Source organism: Sapajus apella, unplaced genomic scaffold, assembly GCF_009761245.1.
Source record: "Sapajus apella isolate SASKATOON/1434 unplaced genomic scaffold, GSC_monkey_1.0 scaffold8, whole genome shotgun sequence".
In the NCBI taxonomy this organism is placed as follows: Eukaryota; Metazoa; Chordata; class Mammalia; order Primates; family Cebidae; genus Sapajus; species Sapajus apella.
In genome coordinates, this window is record NW_022436948.1 from 4,050,704 (window position 1) to 4,065,748 (window position 15,045).

Sequence of the window (15,045 nt, forward strand, 5' to 3'; positions counted from 1 at the left end):
GCAGGAGCAATTCAGGAATCAACAGGGTGTGCATGAAGCTTGCATTTACAGCACACATGGAACAGTGAACAGCAGGGTAAAGAAAAACTTCACGGCTACTTTGCAGGGTATGTATGCCAACTCCTCAGAGGTCCTCTGTGCCCCATCTGAATGTCCATTTGGAGGCCAGATCAACAGTCAGAGTTCCACGGGGCACACAGCGCCTAGGGAGGCTCAGCCCAGGGGAATGGCATCTGCTTACCCACAGAACACGCAGGACCAGGGAACACAAGTCGGAACAGCCTTGCAGGTTCCTCTCTTTCTGTTTCCCCACAAAGAAGGTGAGATAGCAGATCACGTGTCTGTACATGTAACCTGCTTTTCTTTGCTGTGCTAAGAACCTCTTTGCTGAGCTAAGAACCCCTTGGCATTGCCCTTCACGTGACACTCTAGGCAGCTCCACTCTCGGTCACCACGGGGAGGGAGCTTTGCCCAACCCCAGTCAGGAAGGCCAAGTAGGGTCTCTCCAAGCAGAAAACCAAGGTGAACCCCCATCTACTGACCAAAGCACAGAGCAGACCGAACTGAGGATGTCCCCTCGAGTGCCAGGAGGGACACGAAGCCTGGAGACTCTTTTTTTGCAGAGAATAAAGAGGAAGCAGAAGAATATATAGTCCCCCACACAGAGCCAGCCATGACTGGCAACCGGAGCTGCACGCTGATTTTCAATCTCCTCTTGATGGGAGGATTCTCATGGCCACCTCTGCCCACAGTTAGGTCTGTGCAGTCTCGGTCACCATGAGTTGAGCCTTTAAAAAAACAAACAAAAAATGGCCCCCGCTGGGCACAGTGGCTCACACCTGTAATCTCAGCACTTTGGGAAGTCGAGGCAGGCAGATCACAAGATCAGGAGTTCGAGACCAGCCTGGTCAACACAATGAAACTCGTCTCTACTAAAAATACAAAAATTAGCTGGGCATGAAGGCAGGCGCCTGTAGTCCCAGCTACTTGGGAGGCTGAGGCAGAAGAATTGCTTGAACCTAGGAGGCAGAGGTAGCAGTGAGCCAAGATCGCGCCACTGCATTCCAACCTGGGTGACAGAGTAAGACTTTGTCTTAAAAAAAAAAAAAAGGCCCTGGAAGCCCACAGGCATGGCACTTGGCTGGGTCATGGTCTGCCCAAGGAACGCAACCAGCTGTTTCAGAAACCCAGGCATAGGACACCTCCTGGACACTTTTGTGGCTCCAAGAGGGGAAGGTATTTTTAAACTTCCCCAAATGCTGGACTTATCCACAGACAACACAAGTGAAGACACAATGGGAAGGCTTACTAGCAGTGAAAAGAAACAGTCACCATGTTGAATGGATTAGGCACCAACTGTATGCCAGAATTCCACCCCACCTTCCCTGTATCTTCCCTTTCAGTATTTACGCCAACCCTGTGTGATGAGGACACTGAGGCTGTGAGGGTGAAGCAGGTGCGCAGCAAGGAGGTCGAGCTACCAGTTACAGGTGCACCTTTGGAGATGGACAGCTCTGGCCACACGTGGCCGTCAGCAGCCATGTGACCCTGGGCTCCTTGCGTAACTGGGGGAAGCTCCATTTCTCACCCACTTTCTTGGGATGACCTCTCTGGTGTGTGTAGAGCTATGTGCTTGGGGCCAGGGACCCAGGAGATGCTCGGCCATTGCTGGTTTCATTTTCCCACCTGGCAGGCAGCTGATTCAGAGGAATAGACCCTTGGGGTCCTGACTAAGACACCAGGTGAGTGGGTGCTTGGGCCAAAGACACAGAATGACTCAAGGATGGCTGATGGGAAGGAGAATCCCAAGCATTGGCCTGCAGGGGAAATGGGATGTTGGCTGCCCTGGGTCGGACCACCCAAGTCAGCTGGGTTAGTTACTAACCTTCTCAGAAACTTGACCCCCAACCCTGCCAAACAAGGCCCATTAAACTCAAGGTCTTGGGGGTTTGGGGATGAAGCTGCCTGTCCCAACAGCAAGCCTGGAGTTAGAGCTCTGCTAGAGGGAGAGTGCTGACTGCGTGCAGGCTGCCTGGCAGAGCCCTCGGGTCTCTCGCAGCTGGGCACGTGGCCAGTGCTGTGTGATGTGGGGGCTGGGGGGCAGCGGGGTGGCAGGGGCGGGCGGGGCGGCACGGGAGCTCACCATCATGGCCTCCTGCACGGTGAGGTGTGGTAGCAGCATGTCATCTTGCATGATGTAGCAGGACACCTTCCGGAAGCAGCGCAGGTCCCGGGGCAGCCCGTTGATGAGGACGGCTCCCTTCATGCCCGTTTCCCTGCAGAGCCAAGGACAGGGGAAGCCATCAGCCGGCTCCTGCTGCTCCCATGCCTCCCGGGCCAGGAGAGGGGAGCCAGAGAGCAGGGCTCACCTCCCAGCATCTTCCCAGCTGAACCACGGGCCACAGGGACCCTGAGGGGCAGAAAGGGACTGGCCTCGCTAGCACTGCGGCCATCAGGAGGAAGAAATTCCACAAAGAAAGTGCCTGGGGGAAGAGGAAGGCACACACAGGCCTCTGTGGGTGTATCTATACTCAGGGTGACAGCAGCTCTGTCTTGACCTACCAAAGACACGCAGGCAGGCATAGTGCTATACACAGCCACAAGGTGGGGATGTACAGCCCCTGGATTTGTGGGGGTTTGTAAGATTGGCTTCTCAACAATTCTGTGTGTAGCTCGGGCTGCGCCTACTGCCTGAAGGCCAGACTTCTGCAGACGTCAGGCCTGGGAAGAAGCACCAGCAGACAGGGGCTTGGAGCCCGAGGCCGGGACCCGCTTAGCCGAGCGAATGGCCCTTCTCCCGAAGGGAGAATTCTCTCTGGTGAGCAGGCTGAGAGCACTCCAGGTGCTCCTGTGAGGCAGGCACGGCCTCACCAGGCACAGTCATTCACTGGCTGGTTCATCTGCTCACTGCAGACCTACTGTGCGCCTCTGCCCCCTGCCATTCCTCCAGGTACATCAGTGCAGCCCAGGAGCTGGTGTGTGACACAGGTAGTCTATGCTCTATGCCTCTAAGATCCAGTTTTTCTGGCCCTACCTCCTAGATGCGATGGAGAATCAAACTGAGGAGACTCTACGGAGACTAATGAAAGCATGCCTGGTTTCTAGCTTCACTCAGCTTGTTACTATGACTGTGGGCCTGCGGCCATGTCCCTTCACTCCTCCAGGCACAGGCGGGGGTCAGCTGGCTTCCCCTGGATCCCCAGGCCTGAAGGCCCCCTCCTGAGTTGCCTCCACAGCTCTGGGATGCCAAGCCCCCATCAGGCTGCCAGAAGGTGTGGGCGCATTGATGAGCTCAGAAACAGCTGTCCTGCAAGGATACCCAGTCCCCTCTGGCCCTGCATCCCTCTGAGAACTCAGCTTTAACCTTTAGGTGTGACTCTCACAGGTAGAGAATTGCCATAAGTGAGATTTTTTCTGGCATTAAGGTCAAATTCAGAAACTCTAAGGAAAAGGGTGGTATTTACCATTTTTTCAGTAAATGAAATTATTGTTTGCCAAAGTCAGTAAATAAAACCCATTAGACATGAAAATAACTGACTTTAACAGAGCATTTTAAAAACACTTCTAAAGATTCTAATTCAAGTTTTCTAATCATTCCCACACGGATGACACTGGGCACAACAGTCACCAAACTTCTTTGTTTTTTCTTGTTGTTATTGTTGTTTGTTTGTTTTTGATGGAGTTTCACTCTTGCCGCCCAGGCTGGAGTGCAGTGGCACAGTCTCTGCCTCCTGGGTTCAAGTGACTCTTCTGCCTCAGCCTTCCAAGTAGCTGGGATTATAGGCACCTGCCACCATGTTCAGCTTTTTTTTTTCTGTATTTTTAGTAGAGACGGGGTTTCACCATATTGGCCAGGCTGGTCTCAAACTCCTGACCTCAGATGATCCACCTGCCTCAGCCTCCCAAAGTGCTGGGAACACAGGAGTGAGCCACCGCGCCCAGCCCAAACTTCTAGACAACTCTGACCATCACAAGCCCCAGCCAAACAGTTCTCATTCTCTTCTGAAAATGCCCTGTCTCTTTTCAACTTGCATTCACTCCTGTTCTCTCCAAGCTCTGCGGCCACCCCTCTCCCTGACCTTGACCTTCCTACGTCTTCCTGTCCCTGTGGCCGGGCTGAAGAGAGTGGCTGCTGTGGCCACTCTGCCCAGGGACCCCTCTCTGAGCATGGCTCTCTACTCAGCACACGGCCCTTCGCAAGTGCAGCCTCTCAGTGTCATTCTCTCCCCTGGACCCGGTTTCCTTCACAGATTCCAGAGCTTCCTGATCCGAAACGCACCCTGTGCTCCGCTGGAGCCTGTGTATGCAGAGCTTTAAGAAGCTACCACTGTAGACCACAGCCTGCTCCAGGTGATGGGGCTGATGGAAAAAGCCCCACTATTTCCATTGCTGGCCTGACACCAGGTGAGAACTTTGCCCCCCGGGCAGGGATGCTCACCTGTATCCGGCCAGGATGTTCATCAGTGTGGATTTCCCTGCCCCGGAAGGACCCATAATGGCCACCAGCTCACCACTGTTGAACTTCCCAGAAATTCCTTTCAGAAGGGTCTTGTATCCTGCAAGAAGCAGATCATATGCATGTTCATTTCATTTTGTTTTATCTCCGATTCGGTAAATGTGCAAATGTTGAAGCACACGTGACTGAGGCTGAAGTAGCCTTCGACGTCCCAGAGTAGAAAAGGCTGCATTCCAGGGAAGAACATGCACTTCATGTCTTTTTAATTCCCTGGTCCACGTTTTCAATTGCATTTCACGGGTTATAATAATGATAATTACCAGCATGTGTGTAATGCTTTAGACTTACAAAGCACCTTCCCACTCATTGTCTAGTGTGTGAGGAATCCACCATTCCCATCTCAGAGTGAGGGAGCGATGACCAGTGGACCCGGTGACCTGCCCAGGTCCTCAGCCAATGTGTGCGAACCCAGCCTGGAGCTGCCCTGTTACCAGTTTGCTCCCACACCAATATGGTACACGTGTCTGTATTAATTAATAATTCACTTACTGCATCTACAAATTATTTATTTATGCTTTATATATTTATATAAGTATACATTATGTACATATGATTTATTTATAAATAATCAACATATAATTAAATAATCAATATATTATTAACCCCAATTAATAATTTAAAAAGTTTGTCATTTTGCAGCCACACCAAATTGCTTTGGAATTTCTGCCAAGTCTCCATCTGAGAGCTTTATAAAAGGGGAGAAGCTACACATCCCAAGGAAGGCCACATTAATGTTTTCTCAAATAGACTGTTTAAATGTGCTGTAAATAATAAAACAAAAGCAGCTGGGTGCATAGATAATGCATCCCAACCCAGGGGCACTTCTCAGTGCAGTATCAGATCAGAATGCACGCTTATATAATCAAGAATCGTGTGAATGCAATTTTGGCTCCCACACGTTTCAAGGGACCTGAAGAGACAGGGACCCATGGGGTCCTTGGCCCAGTCCCTTGTTTTAGACTTTCTCCCAGTCACCAATTGGGCACCCAAACCCATGTGTTTGTGAGAGTCTGGCCCAGGGGAGTTTGCTCCCTGCTGTCTTCCTGTCTTTCATAGATAGGACACCGGAAAATGCCAACCTGTCACCAGGTGCCACCTTAATTTGGATGTGGAGTCCCTAAGGCCTTGTTTAGGAGAGTAAGAGAGCTGTGGAACCAGCCGGGAAGCTTGCTGCGCTGGCACTGCAAATCATTACAGAGAGGGCGGCTGTTGCCCCAGGAAGGGCCAGGAGAGCCATCCCGGTGGGGGAAAGCACAGGAAGAAAGGGCTGGGGCCAGAGAGCAGCTCAGAACTGCAGATGAACCAGCTGGTACCACAGGGCTGTGGATGACAGTGCTTACAAACACGCAGCACTTGAGACCTAAAGAAGTGAGCCGGGCCGGAGGAGGGCCGGGGGCCCCAAGAACAGCTCTTCTGCTGAGCCACAGGTGACCCTCCGTGGACAGGCAGATGGAAGAGCTGGGACCACAGAGACCCTTCCTCCACAGGAGCAAGCTCCCCAACCACAGAGTGCTGGGGTACTTTGGGGATCCAGGCCCCTGGGGACCCACATGATATCACCAAGAAAGCACTACATGCTGGGTACCTGCTAATGAGTGTCTCTTGTCTATTCAGGGCGGAAGTGGGGCTGCTCCCCAGCGAACCTCCCTTAGGCTGTGTCCTCTCAAAGTTATGAGCCTCCTGAAGACGCCCAGTCATGGTGCTCACCAGCAGCCATCCACTGACCGTGGTCATGACACCCATGAGGGCACTTCATGCCTTGGGCTCTGAGAAGCCTCTCTCACTCCATCAAGCACAGGGCCCACCTCTCCTGCTGGGCACAGCCTCTGGGCTCTCACCTTTGACAGTGCATGGGGCTGACCCCCAGTGCTGGGGTCCGCTGGTGGGGCCCAGACCACCACCCTGGCTGGAGGAAGCCCACACAGGCTGTGACGACCCCCAGGACGCCAGAAACAGGACAGGGTGGAGATGCTGGGAGCATTCGGCCCTCTCATGGGAAAGGCAGGACAGGTGGTCTCAGGTTGGCCTTGCTCTTGAGAGCCACCAAACTGGAATTGCAAGAATATGCACCAGACAGAGAGAGCACGCCACTAGGCCACAGGGTCCCCTCCACGGGGCCTTATGGGTCCAGCCATGGACACAGGACCCAGTTTGGGGCTGTGCTGCTCTAATATTACAAACTGGGTTTTCTTTCTTCTTTTTTTTTAAAAAAACATGCATTTGGGATTTAAGGATCTTCAAAGTGGCTCTGGAAACAAAGTCCAGTAGACATTAGTCTGCCCTGCTATGGGACAGCCCGGTGCAACAGTGACCTTGTGCAGGTCTAAAAGTGAGTCCCGGGCTGAGGGGACGAGGAAGCACAGTCAGAGCCTTCCCATCATAGTCGGGTTTTCTGAGTATCCAGGGTGCGTGCACGCACATACGCGCACACACACACATACACACACACACACACACACACACACACACCCCTCTGTATTTATGTAAGGAAATCATTCTCCTGCACAGCCCTGTGCTTGCTTCCCCTTACAGAAACAGGAAGATGGGACCATCCCACCCCACCCCCCACTGCCCTACTTTCCCGTCCCTGAGTTCTGTGCAGCCCGCTTGCTGGCATCCTGGACATGTGCCCGCCTCCCTGTCCTTGTGGGCTCTCGTTCACAGGGTGCACTGTCTTGCACTGTTTTTCTGGCTGGGATCGTGAGCACCCAGGATAACAAGTACAGACTACCAGAGCCAGGGCCACTGAAGCCCTCTCAGCCCCGTGCGGGGTGCCTAGTTTCAACATTTGAAACAGCCAGATGCTAGCCCAGACCAGAGCTCAGACAGGACCCAGACCAGACCAGAGCTGCAGACCAGAACTTAGACAGAACCCAGACCAGACCCAGACAGAGCTCAGACCAGACCCAGAGAGAATCCAGACAGAACCCAGACCAGGCCCATATGGAACTCAGATCAGACCCAGACCAGGCCTAGACAGAACCCAGACCAGACCCAGACAGAGCCCAGACCAGACATAGACAGAGCCCAGACCAGACCCAGAAAGAGCCCAGACCAGACCCAGACAGAACCCAGACTAGACATAGACAGATCCCAGACCAGACCCAGACGGAACCCAGACCAGACCCAGACGGAACCCAGACCAGGCCCAGAAGGAACCCAGACCAGACCCAGATGGAACCCAGACCAGGCCCAGACGGAACCCAGACCAGGCCCAGACGGAACCCAGACCAGATCCAGACGGAACCCAGACCAGACCCAGACAGAACTCAGATCTGATCCAGAGAAAATCTAGCCAGAGCCCAGACCAGACCCAGCCAGAACCCAGACCAGGCCTAGATGGAACCAGACCAGACCTAGACAGAATCCAGACCAGGCCCACACAGAACCCAAACCAGAACAACAGAACCCAGAAAGAACCCAGACCAGACTCTGAGAGAATCCAGACCAGACCCAGACAGAACCCAGACCAGACCCAGACAGAGCCCAGATCAGACCCAAACAGAACCCAGATTAGACCCAGACGGAACCCAGATTAGACCCAGACAGAACCCAGACAGAACCCAGCCAGCCTCTGTGAGCCTGGGTGGGAGGAGGGGTCCGCTCCCCACTTACCTTTAATCAGTACCTGTTTCCCAGTCTTCCCTGCACTAACCCTAAAGTCTTTATCAATTGCTATGTTGTTTCTGGGCACTGCCTGATAAGAAGAAATGATGCAACTTAATCTCTTTTTTAGGGGACATAAATTCATAGTCAATTAAAGCAAAAAAAGCCATAAGTTCAACCAGAACCTGCTGGGAAATGGAAAGAAATGGGAGGTGAGGGCCATGGAGAACCAGAGGAGAGACTGGGGTCTGAGCAGGACCCAGGCGCCGGACACCTGCTTGGGAATTAATTTCCTCAGTGACACCGGCAGGCTACGTTTCTTCTTGGGGTCCTGATGGCAACATCTGTAAAAACAGGGAACAGGAGAAGATGATTTCTAGTGTCCTCGACCCTAGCAAGGAAGAAAATGCTCTATGAGCCTGTGAAAATCCTTGCTCCCTAACACAAAATGTGGGAGCTTAGCGAAGGGCCCAACCAGCAGTGCCAGCGCCGTGGCTATCCCCAGAGCACAGAGATCTAAGGATGATAGAAGACAGCTCCCGATGGGTGGGGATGGACTGTCCTGGAGCCGCACACCTACACGATCAGAGAGGAACAGGGGACATTCCAAAGATAGCCCACAAAGTCTACTCTGCCCCTTTTACAGTTCGTTTCCTAAGATGGTGCATACTTGGGAGAGACGGGGCAAGGGAGTGCTGGTCCTTTGGAGCTACTCACTGTAAAAGGAGCAGTGGCAGCACCTTGATCCCAAACCCTCCTCATCAGACTCACCTTGGCTGAATTTCATGTTGCAATTCACAACAAATCCACTGTCAAAGCAAAACCAAGAGCAACCCCACTGACCGAGGTGGAAAGATGTGACGCTGTCCCGCTTGGGAATAAGGCCTTAACAAGCGAGCACCAACAAGCTGGCTCTGGTTCTGAGGAGCTGGCCAAAGGGCCCACGTGGTGAGCCCCCGAAGTCCCTCACATAGAGACTCCAGAAGAAGGTGGCTCCGAGGAGCCCACTCAGAGCTGACTGTACTCAAGGGGAGGGGTGTGGGCCCAGACTGACCGGGGAGTCTAGCACCCTGACACCCACTGCCTGCCACCACAGGCAAAACCATGTGAGCTTGTGGCCTCAAGGCCAGAGATGGAGTCCTGTTGTTGTCAAGGCTTCCCAAGACCCAACTCTCCCCATGCACATGGCCCCAGGCAAGACCCTGAGAGAGCTCCCCAGAGCACACAAACCAGCACCCCAAAGAGCACTCCTCTATCCCACCTCTCCAGGTCCTCCCCCTCCCCCATGTGGCCATCTCTCCCCCACCTCCTTCCCTCTCTCCTCTGTCTCCTTCTCTCCTCTTCCTCCCTCTCCTCTCTCTCTCCCTTTCTCTGTCTTTCTCTCTACCTTCTCTATCTCGCTCTTCCCCTTCTCTTTGCCAGCATCCTCTGAGAAGTAGGAACTTCACCTTTCCATCTATAAACACTCGGCCCCGGTCCAGTGCAGATACTCAGATATTGCTGGATGGATGGATGGATGGATGGATGGATGGATGGATGGACGGATGGATGGATGGATGGATGGGCACATGAGTGGATGGATGAGTGGATGAATGGATGGATAGATGAACAGATGAATGGATGGATGAATAGATGAATGAATGGATGGATAAATTGATGGATGGATGGAAGGATGGATGGATGGATGGATGGATTGATGGATGGATAGATTGATGGATAGATGGACAGATGGATGGGTAGATGGACGAATGTTTAAAAACCATTCAGATGAAGCATTTGGTAATGTTTAAAATTAAGTGAATACTAAAGAGTTTCCTGAGTTATGCCCTCCCTCAGAATGAGCCATATTAGAGATGCAGAGACAGCCCATGCAGATGTCCTGAATTCCAGTGATCACAAGCATAAGGAGACAAGGTTGGAACGAAGCTGCTCTTCCTAAAGGCCAGCCGGCCATCCCCAAGCCAGACACCCCAGATGAGCCGGGCATCTGACAGCCACCACATGATGCACATCGTTTTCTGCTTCTGGCTCTGTCACTGCCCTGGAGGTCCTGAGAATGTCAGCTCCATGAGGACATGAGCAAGACCAGCTTCTTGATCATCATGCCCCGCGATCCTGGAATGGAGCCTGCACTTGGTTACTGGAGGGAAATGTTTGTGGCACTCATGAGACAGGAAGGGCTCTTGGCACAAGTGAACCCAGAGCGGCACCCCATCTCAGGCAATGCTGTGGCCTTGTCTCTTCCCACGCCTCCCTCTTACCTGGACAGACCCCTTTGGGACCAGAGCCATCAGGGAATGCCTAGAGGCCACTGCAGGCCCAGAGCCTGGCCCTTCCCGAGGTCTAACGGCAGGATGGACTTACTCCAGGCATTTTTACAGGGTCGCTGGCTCCCTCTGGCTTGTGTTATGTGAGCACAAACCCCTCCCCAAGTGGACGTGACAGAAGCCATCGGGAAACCCGTAGACAATGGCAATGGAAACGCACCTGTGTTATTCACTTCTGAGTAATTACGTTTTGCTGTAAATGTTGCTGAAGTGTAGAAAACACAGAAAAGTGTGCAGCCCATAAATGCATAGCTTCATACACTTTTCCAGATGGAACACACTGGGGTCCCAGCCCCCAGCCCAAAACCTGGACATGGCGCACTCCTAGGAGCTCCCTCATGCCTCTTCCTGTCACTTCAGGGATAATTGCTGTTACATCTAAAGTAAACCCCCAAAGGTGTTGACTTTTAAACAGAGAAATACAACTTTTCCAAAACAAACCATAAAAAAGCCAGTTTCCTCCCTCGGAAATCAAGGCAACATCACTTTGCCTGTGGGAAAATCAAGGGACCTTTCTTAGATGCGAGATTGCGCCCCAGTGATCCCATGAGTCCTGTCTGCTGCTGTGGCTGGCTACAGCACTTACCAGACAGTCCCTGGGACAAGGTGATTTGGGCCTAGAAGGAATTTCCAGAAACCATCAAGAAGCAGAAGACACTGAATGCTTACACTTCCTGCGTCAGCTCACAGGGCTTCACCAAGAGACTCAATACCTGTCAACACTTACGAAGAATCAGGGGACATGGCAGCATCGCTTGGGGCTGGGAGCAGTTTTCCTCGCTCTGTAGAAATGTGCCCTTGAGGGAGAAGCTCAGGCAGCCCAGCCCAGGCCTGGGCAGAGGCCACAAGCCACAGAACGGGCCTCGCCAGGCTGGCACTCACTGGGGTGAATATGGCGCCAGCCTGCTCCTGACACTCTGCTTCTGCCTCCCAGCCAGTGAGTGCTGCGTCCTTCTCCACCTTTTGTAGATGACATACAAGGGCTTGCAGAGGGTTAATGACCTGCCCAAGGCCACATGGTAGGTCAGCAGAAGATCCAAGATTCCAGCCCCTTCTGCCAAACCTGGAGGTGGCTCTTACACCCGGGGCCGTGAGTGCCTCTGCCAGACCCTACAGAGGGGTTCCCAGGCCCCTCCCTTCCTCCCTCCCTGCTCCTACCAGCGGGCAGCTACCTGGATCAATATGGTCAGCGCAATCCAGAATTGTGCATTTAGTCTGATATCGCATGAAATATTGAACAGAGGATGAGAAGGAATTTCAGCCCTTTCTCCTCATAAAGAAGAAACCCCGTGGGTCACCTAAGGCCAAGAATACCACCCAGGTGTGGGCAGCTCGCAGCAGTGACGCAGTGAGACGCTCTGAAAGCTACGGCAGTAAGAATTCCTATGTCCATTCCAAGAGATCTTCACTTGTGCAATTGACCTTTATCTTTCCATTTATTTTTCATTCCACAAAAAGTCCTCAGAAGAAAGAATTCTTGCCAGGGTGTGGGAAAGTCTCCCATCCTTTAGGGACGACTCAAGCCTGTTTACAGTCAGGACTCCTCGCAGCCAGAGGAAGCGTGTGTCTCCCGGGCAAATGCACACTCCCTAACGCTTCCTGTGAGGAAATCCTCTCCTGCCCCCTGCCCAGCAGCCAAGGGATCTGAGCCCTTGGGAACCATTAGGCCCCCAGTCCTGGTTACCTGCAGAAAATAATAAGCAAGTGACTGCTTCACTCAGGTTTCATGGAACAAGTTGCGGTTTGGAAAGGGGCCGGCTGCTTCTCGAGATCCTGGGGAAGATCAGTCACTGGGTTTTGTTTCCCAGCAGCACCAACAGAGGTGTGTTGTCCACCTGTGCTGGGCGGGGCTGGGGCCAGGTGAAGTGGGCGTCCGCAGAGAATCAGGGCCCTGATTTGTTCTCGTCCAAATGTCAAATGCCACTCTGATAGTTCAGCATTCTGACCTCTCCGGGAGTTAAGTGTGCCATGAAGCTAACTGTGGATAAGCAGCGGGACAGGAGGCCATCCCGTGTCTACAGAGCTCTGTGGGCAGAGATCGTGGCGTGTTTTGCTGTCCTTGTCTTGTTCACTCACCTGCCAGCTTCCTGAAGGGGCCCGGCCAGACAGGACAGTTAATGCGTCTCCTCACAAGTGGGCAGTCCTGATATACAGAGGAATGCTCGGGGTTTCAGTGGAAGGATGGGGTGGGCAGATGGCCTAGCTTCCCCCAGGTGTCTGTGGATTCTGTGCCCCTTTGACCAGGCCAGGGAGTCTTCGATGGAGTTTCCTATCCTACCTGTCTGTTTTCTCAGCCAGAGTCATTCTCTCACATGGAATAAGACCCTGTGCAGACAGTACCGCCCTCACCGGCCCTCCCTTCACCCCACGTCCAGGAGGTCAGCTTTCCAACCAGAATCATCAAAACACAGCCACTGTGGCCTGAGCACAGCAGGGTATCTGAAATCCCCTCACAAATGCCTCTGTTTAGTAAACATGCAGCCAGTGGGACTCCAGAGCTGCCCAGGGGTGCGGGTGCCTTACTCTCCCTCCAAGAGTCCCCCCTTCCGCCCCCATACTGGAAAAAGAGAGAGGGCAGAAAACGGGAAAAACGGGAGAGAGGGAGGCGCGCAGCTGTGGGGCTCATGGGGGACAGGGGGAGGGTTTGCTTTCTGGGTCCTTGTTCAGTTTCTGGGATGCCTCTATTTTCTTTCCTTCCTACTGAGGAATAGTTTCCTCTCCTTGGCTCCTTGGCAGGCACTGGATGGGACTGAGTTCAGGGACTGAGAGGGGAAGGAAGATGTCCATCCCGCCCCAGCATCACCTCTAATGCCACCAGTTGTTGTGTGTTTGGTGGAGGGGTCACTGGGGAGTTTGGGACCTCCCATGCGTCTCCTCTCTTCCTTAACTAACATGATTTTAGATACTCTGGTGAGCTCTTTTGAAAATCTTTTCAACTACAATGAACCCAAATCAAATCCTGCAGAAGGAAGCTGAGGAGGAAGACTGCCGCTCTCAGGCACCCGGGCTCATGTTTCACAGGTGACGAGCCCCTGGCAGGGACAGCAGCGTCACGGGTCTCAGCATCTCAGGCCCCTAGAGAGGGGCTGTGGCCCCAGTCTGGCCACCATCCGGCTCTGGGGTATATACTGGGTCCTAGAAATGCTGGGTGCCCAACGCCACCTGCAGGGTTGACGTGAGCATCTACTGAATGCTTTTAGGAGCAACACAATGCATCCTCACCTTCCTCTGTAGGGTCGTCAGGCAAACCCCAGCCATAGGCCCTTCCTGCCCCCGGAGCCACTGACAAGACTGAGCCACTGATAGAGACCACCCACAAGTGATGGGGCCCTCACTGCACTTGCACTGACCGCGTGTAGGATGCTGCACTGCCCCGAAGAAGCCAGAGGGAAGGGGAAGGCCAAGGCAACACCACGGTCCAACCCACAGCTGCTGAGCGTCCGGGCTGCTCAGGCCGGGGCCTTCTTTCTCCCGCCGCGCCCCTATCCCACTGGCCTCTGTCACCCCTGCTCTTCCTTTCTTCCATCCTAAGGGAGGAGGCAATGGGTTAATGAGAAGACACATCGACTCTGCCTCTCCCTAAACTGTGACCTGTGGCAAGTGGCAAATCCGTGAGCTGCCTGGCCTCAGGTCAACACCCATCGCTGAGTAACTGCATGGATTAAGTGCGCATGCAAGTGCCCAGTGGTTTGCAAATACGTGGCTCTAGCAATCCTGCCAGTTTCTATCAAATCAGTGGCACTTAGGGAACAAGGTCATGGCCAGCTCCTCAAAAGCAATGCCACTTGATTTGCCTCCACAGTCTGAGGGCCCACGTGACGACTCTGGCCAGGGAGCTCAGTCAATGCAACTTGAGTGGACAATTGGATGGAGGCTGATGACAAGGCTTGAGCCCTCTAGGCCAGACATTGGCACCCTTTTCCCCTAAAGACCTGAATCACAAATATTTTAGGTTTTGCAGGACACCCAGTCTGTCACAACCACTAAGCGAGCTCTCCAGTTTAGTGGAAGCGAAAGCAGCCACCTCTAGGTGCAGGGCTGTGGCCACTGCAACGAAACCACTTAAAAACTCAGGCAGAGCATGGGTCTGCTCTCCAGGCTGTGCTTTGCTGACTCTGCTGCAGAACTTTGGAGCTGAGCCCAGCACCAGCGACACCTGGGAACACAATGTCATCTCTCTCACACCCGGTCATGCCTCCCAGGCAGGAGCACTTGCAAGGTGGATGGAAATCCAGCTATGGCTGGGGATGCACCCTGTGTTCTTGGAGGAAGACAGGGTGTGAGAACAGGACAACGGAGGCAGGTCTGAGGAAGGCAAGCTTGGATCACCACCAGGAACAAGGGAAAGGGTTGACCATGCCCTCGAGGAGCTCTGAATCCTGTGGTTCTCCAGAATTTGGGAGTGAATGACTCAAACTCCCCTCACATGAGAAGGCTGATTTGTCAGCTGATCAGGAAAGCTCTGGAGCAGCTCTCTCCTGGGTGCTGCTAGGCACCCACTGTGCCGTCCTAATTAGGGAACAAAGCTGCTGCTGGGGACACCACCCAGAGCTGCAGCCTTCAGAGCCACCTGCAGGGGCAGGCCTCATCCTGAGT

At 53.4% G+C, this 15,045-nt stretch overlaps 1 protein-coding gene across 2 annotated transcripts in view; it reads right to left on the bottom strand.

Annotated features, from left to right (window-relative positions):
• Nucleotides 1-15,045, bottom strand: part of ABCG1 (ATP binding cassette subfamily G member 1) — an 81,262-nt gene that overhangs the window by 24,005 nt on the left and 42,212 nt on the right. For both annotated transcript variants that reach the window (XM_032276804.1, XM_032276803.1), the window contains exons 3-4: nucleotides 4,439-4,556; nucleotides 2,144-2,276 (exon numbers count right to left, since the gene is read on the bottom strand). In XM_032276804.1, the coding sequence (XP_032132695.1) occupies nucleotides 2,144-2,276; nucleotides 4,439-4,556 (251 nt within the window). The remainder of the gene's footprint in view (nucleotides 1-2,143; nucleotides 2,277-4,438; nucleotides 4,557-15,045) is intronic.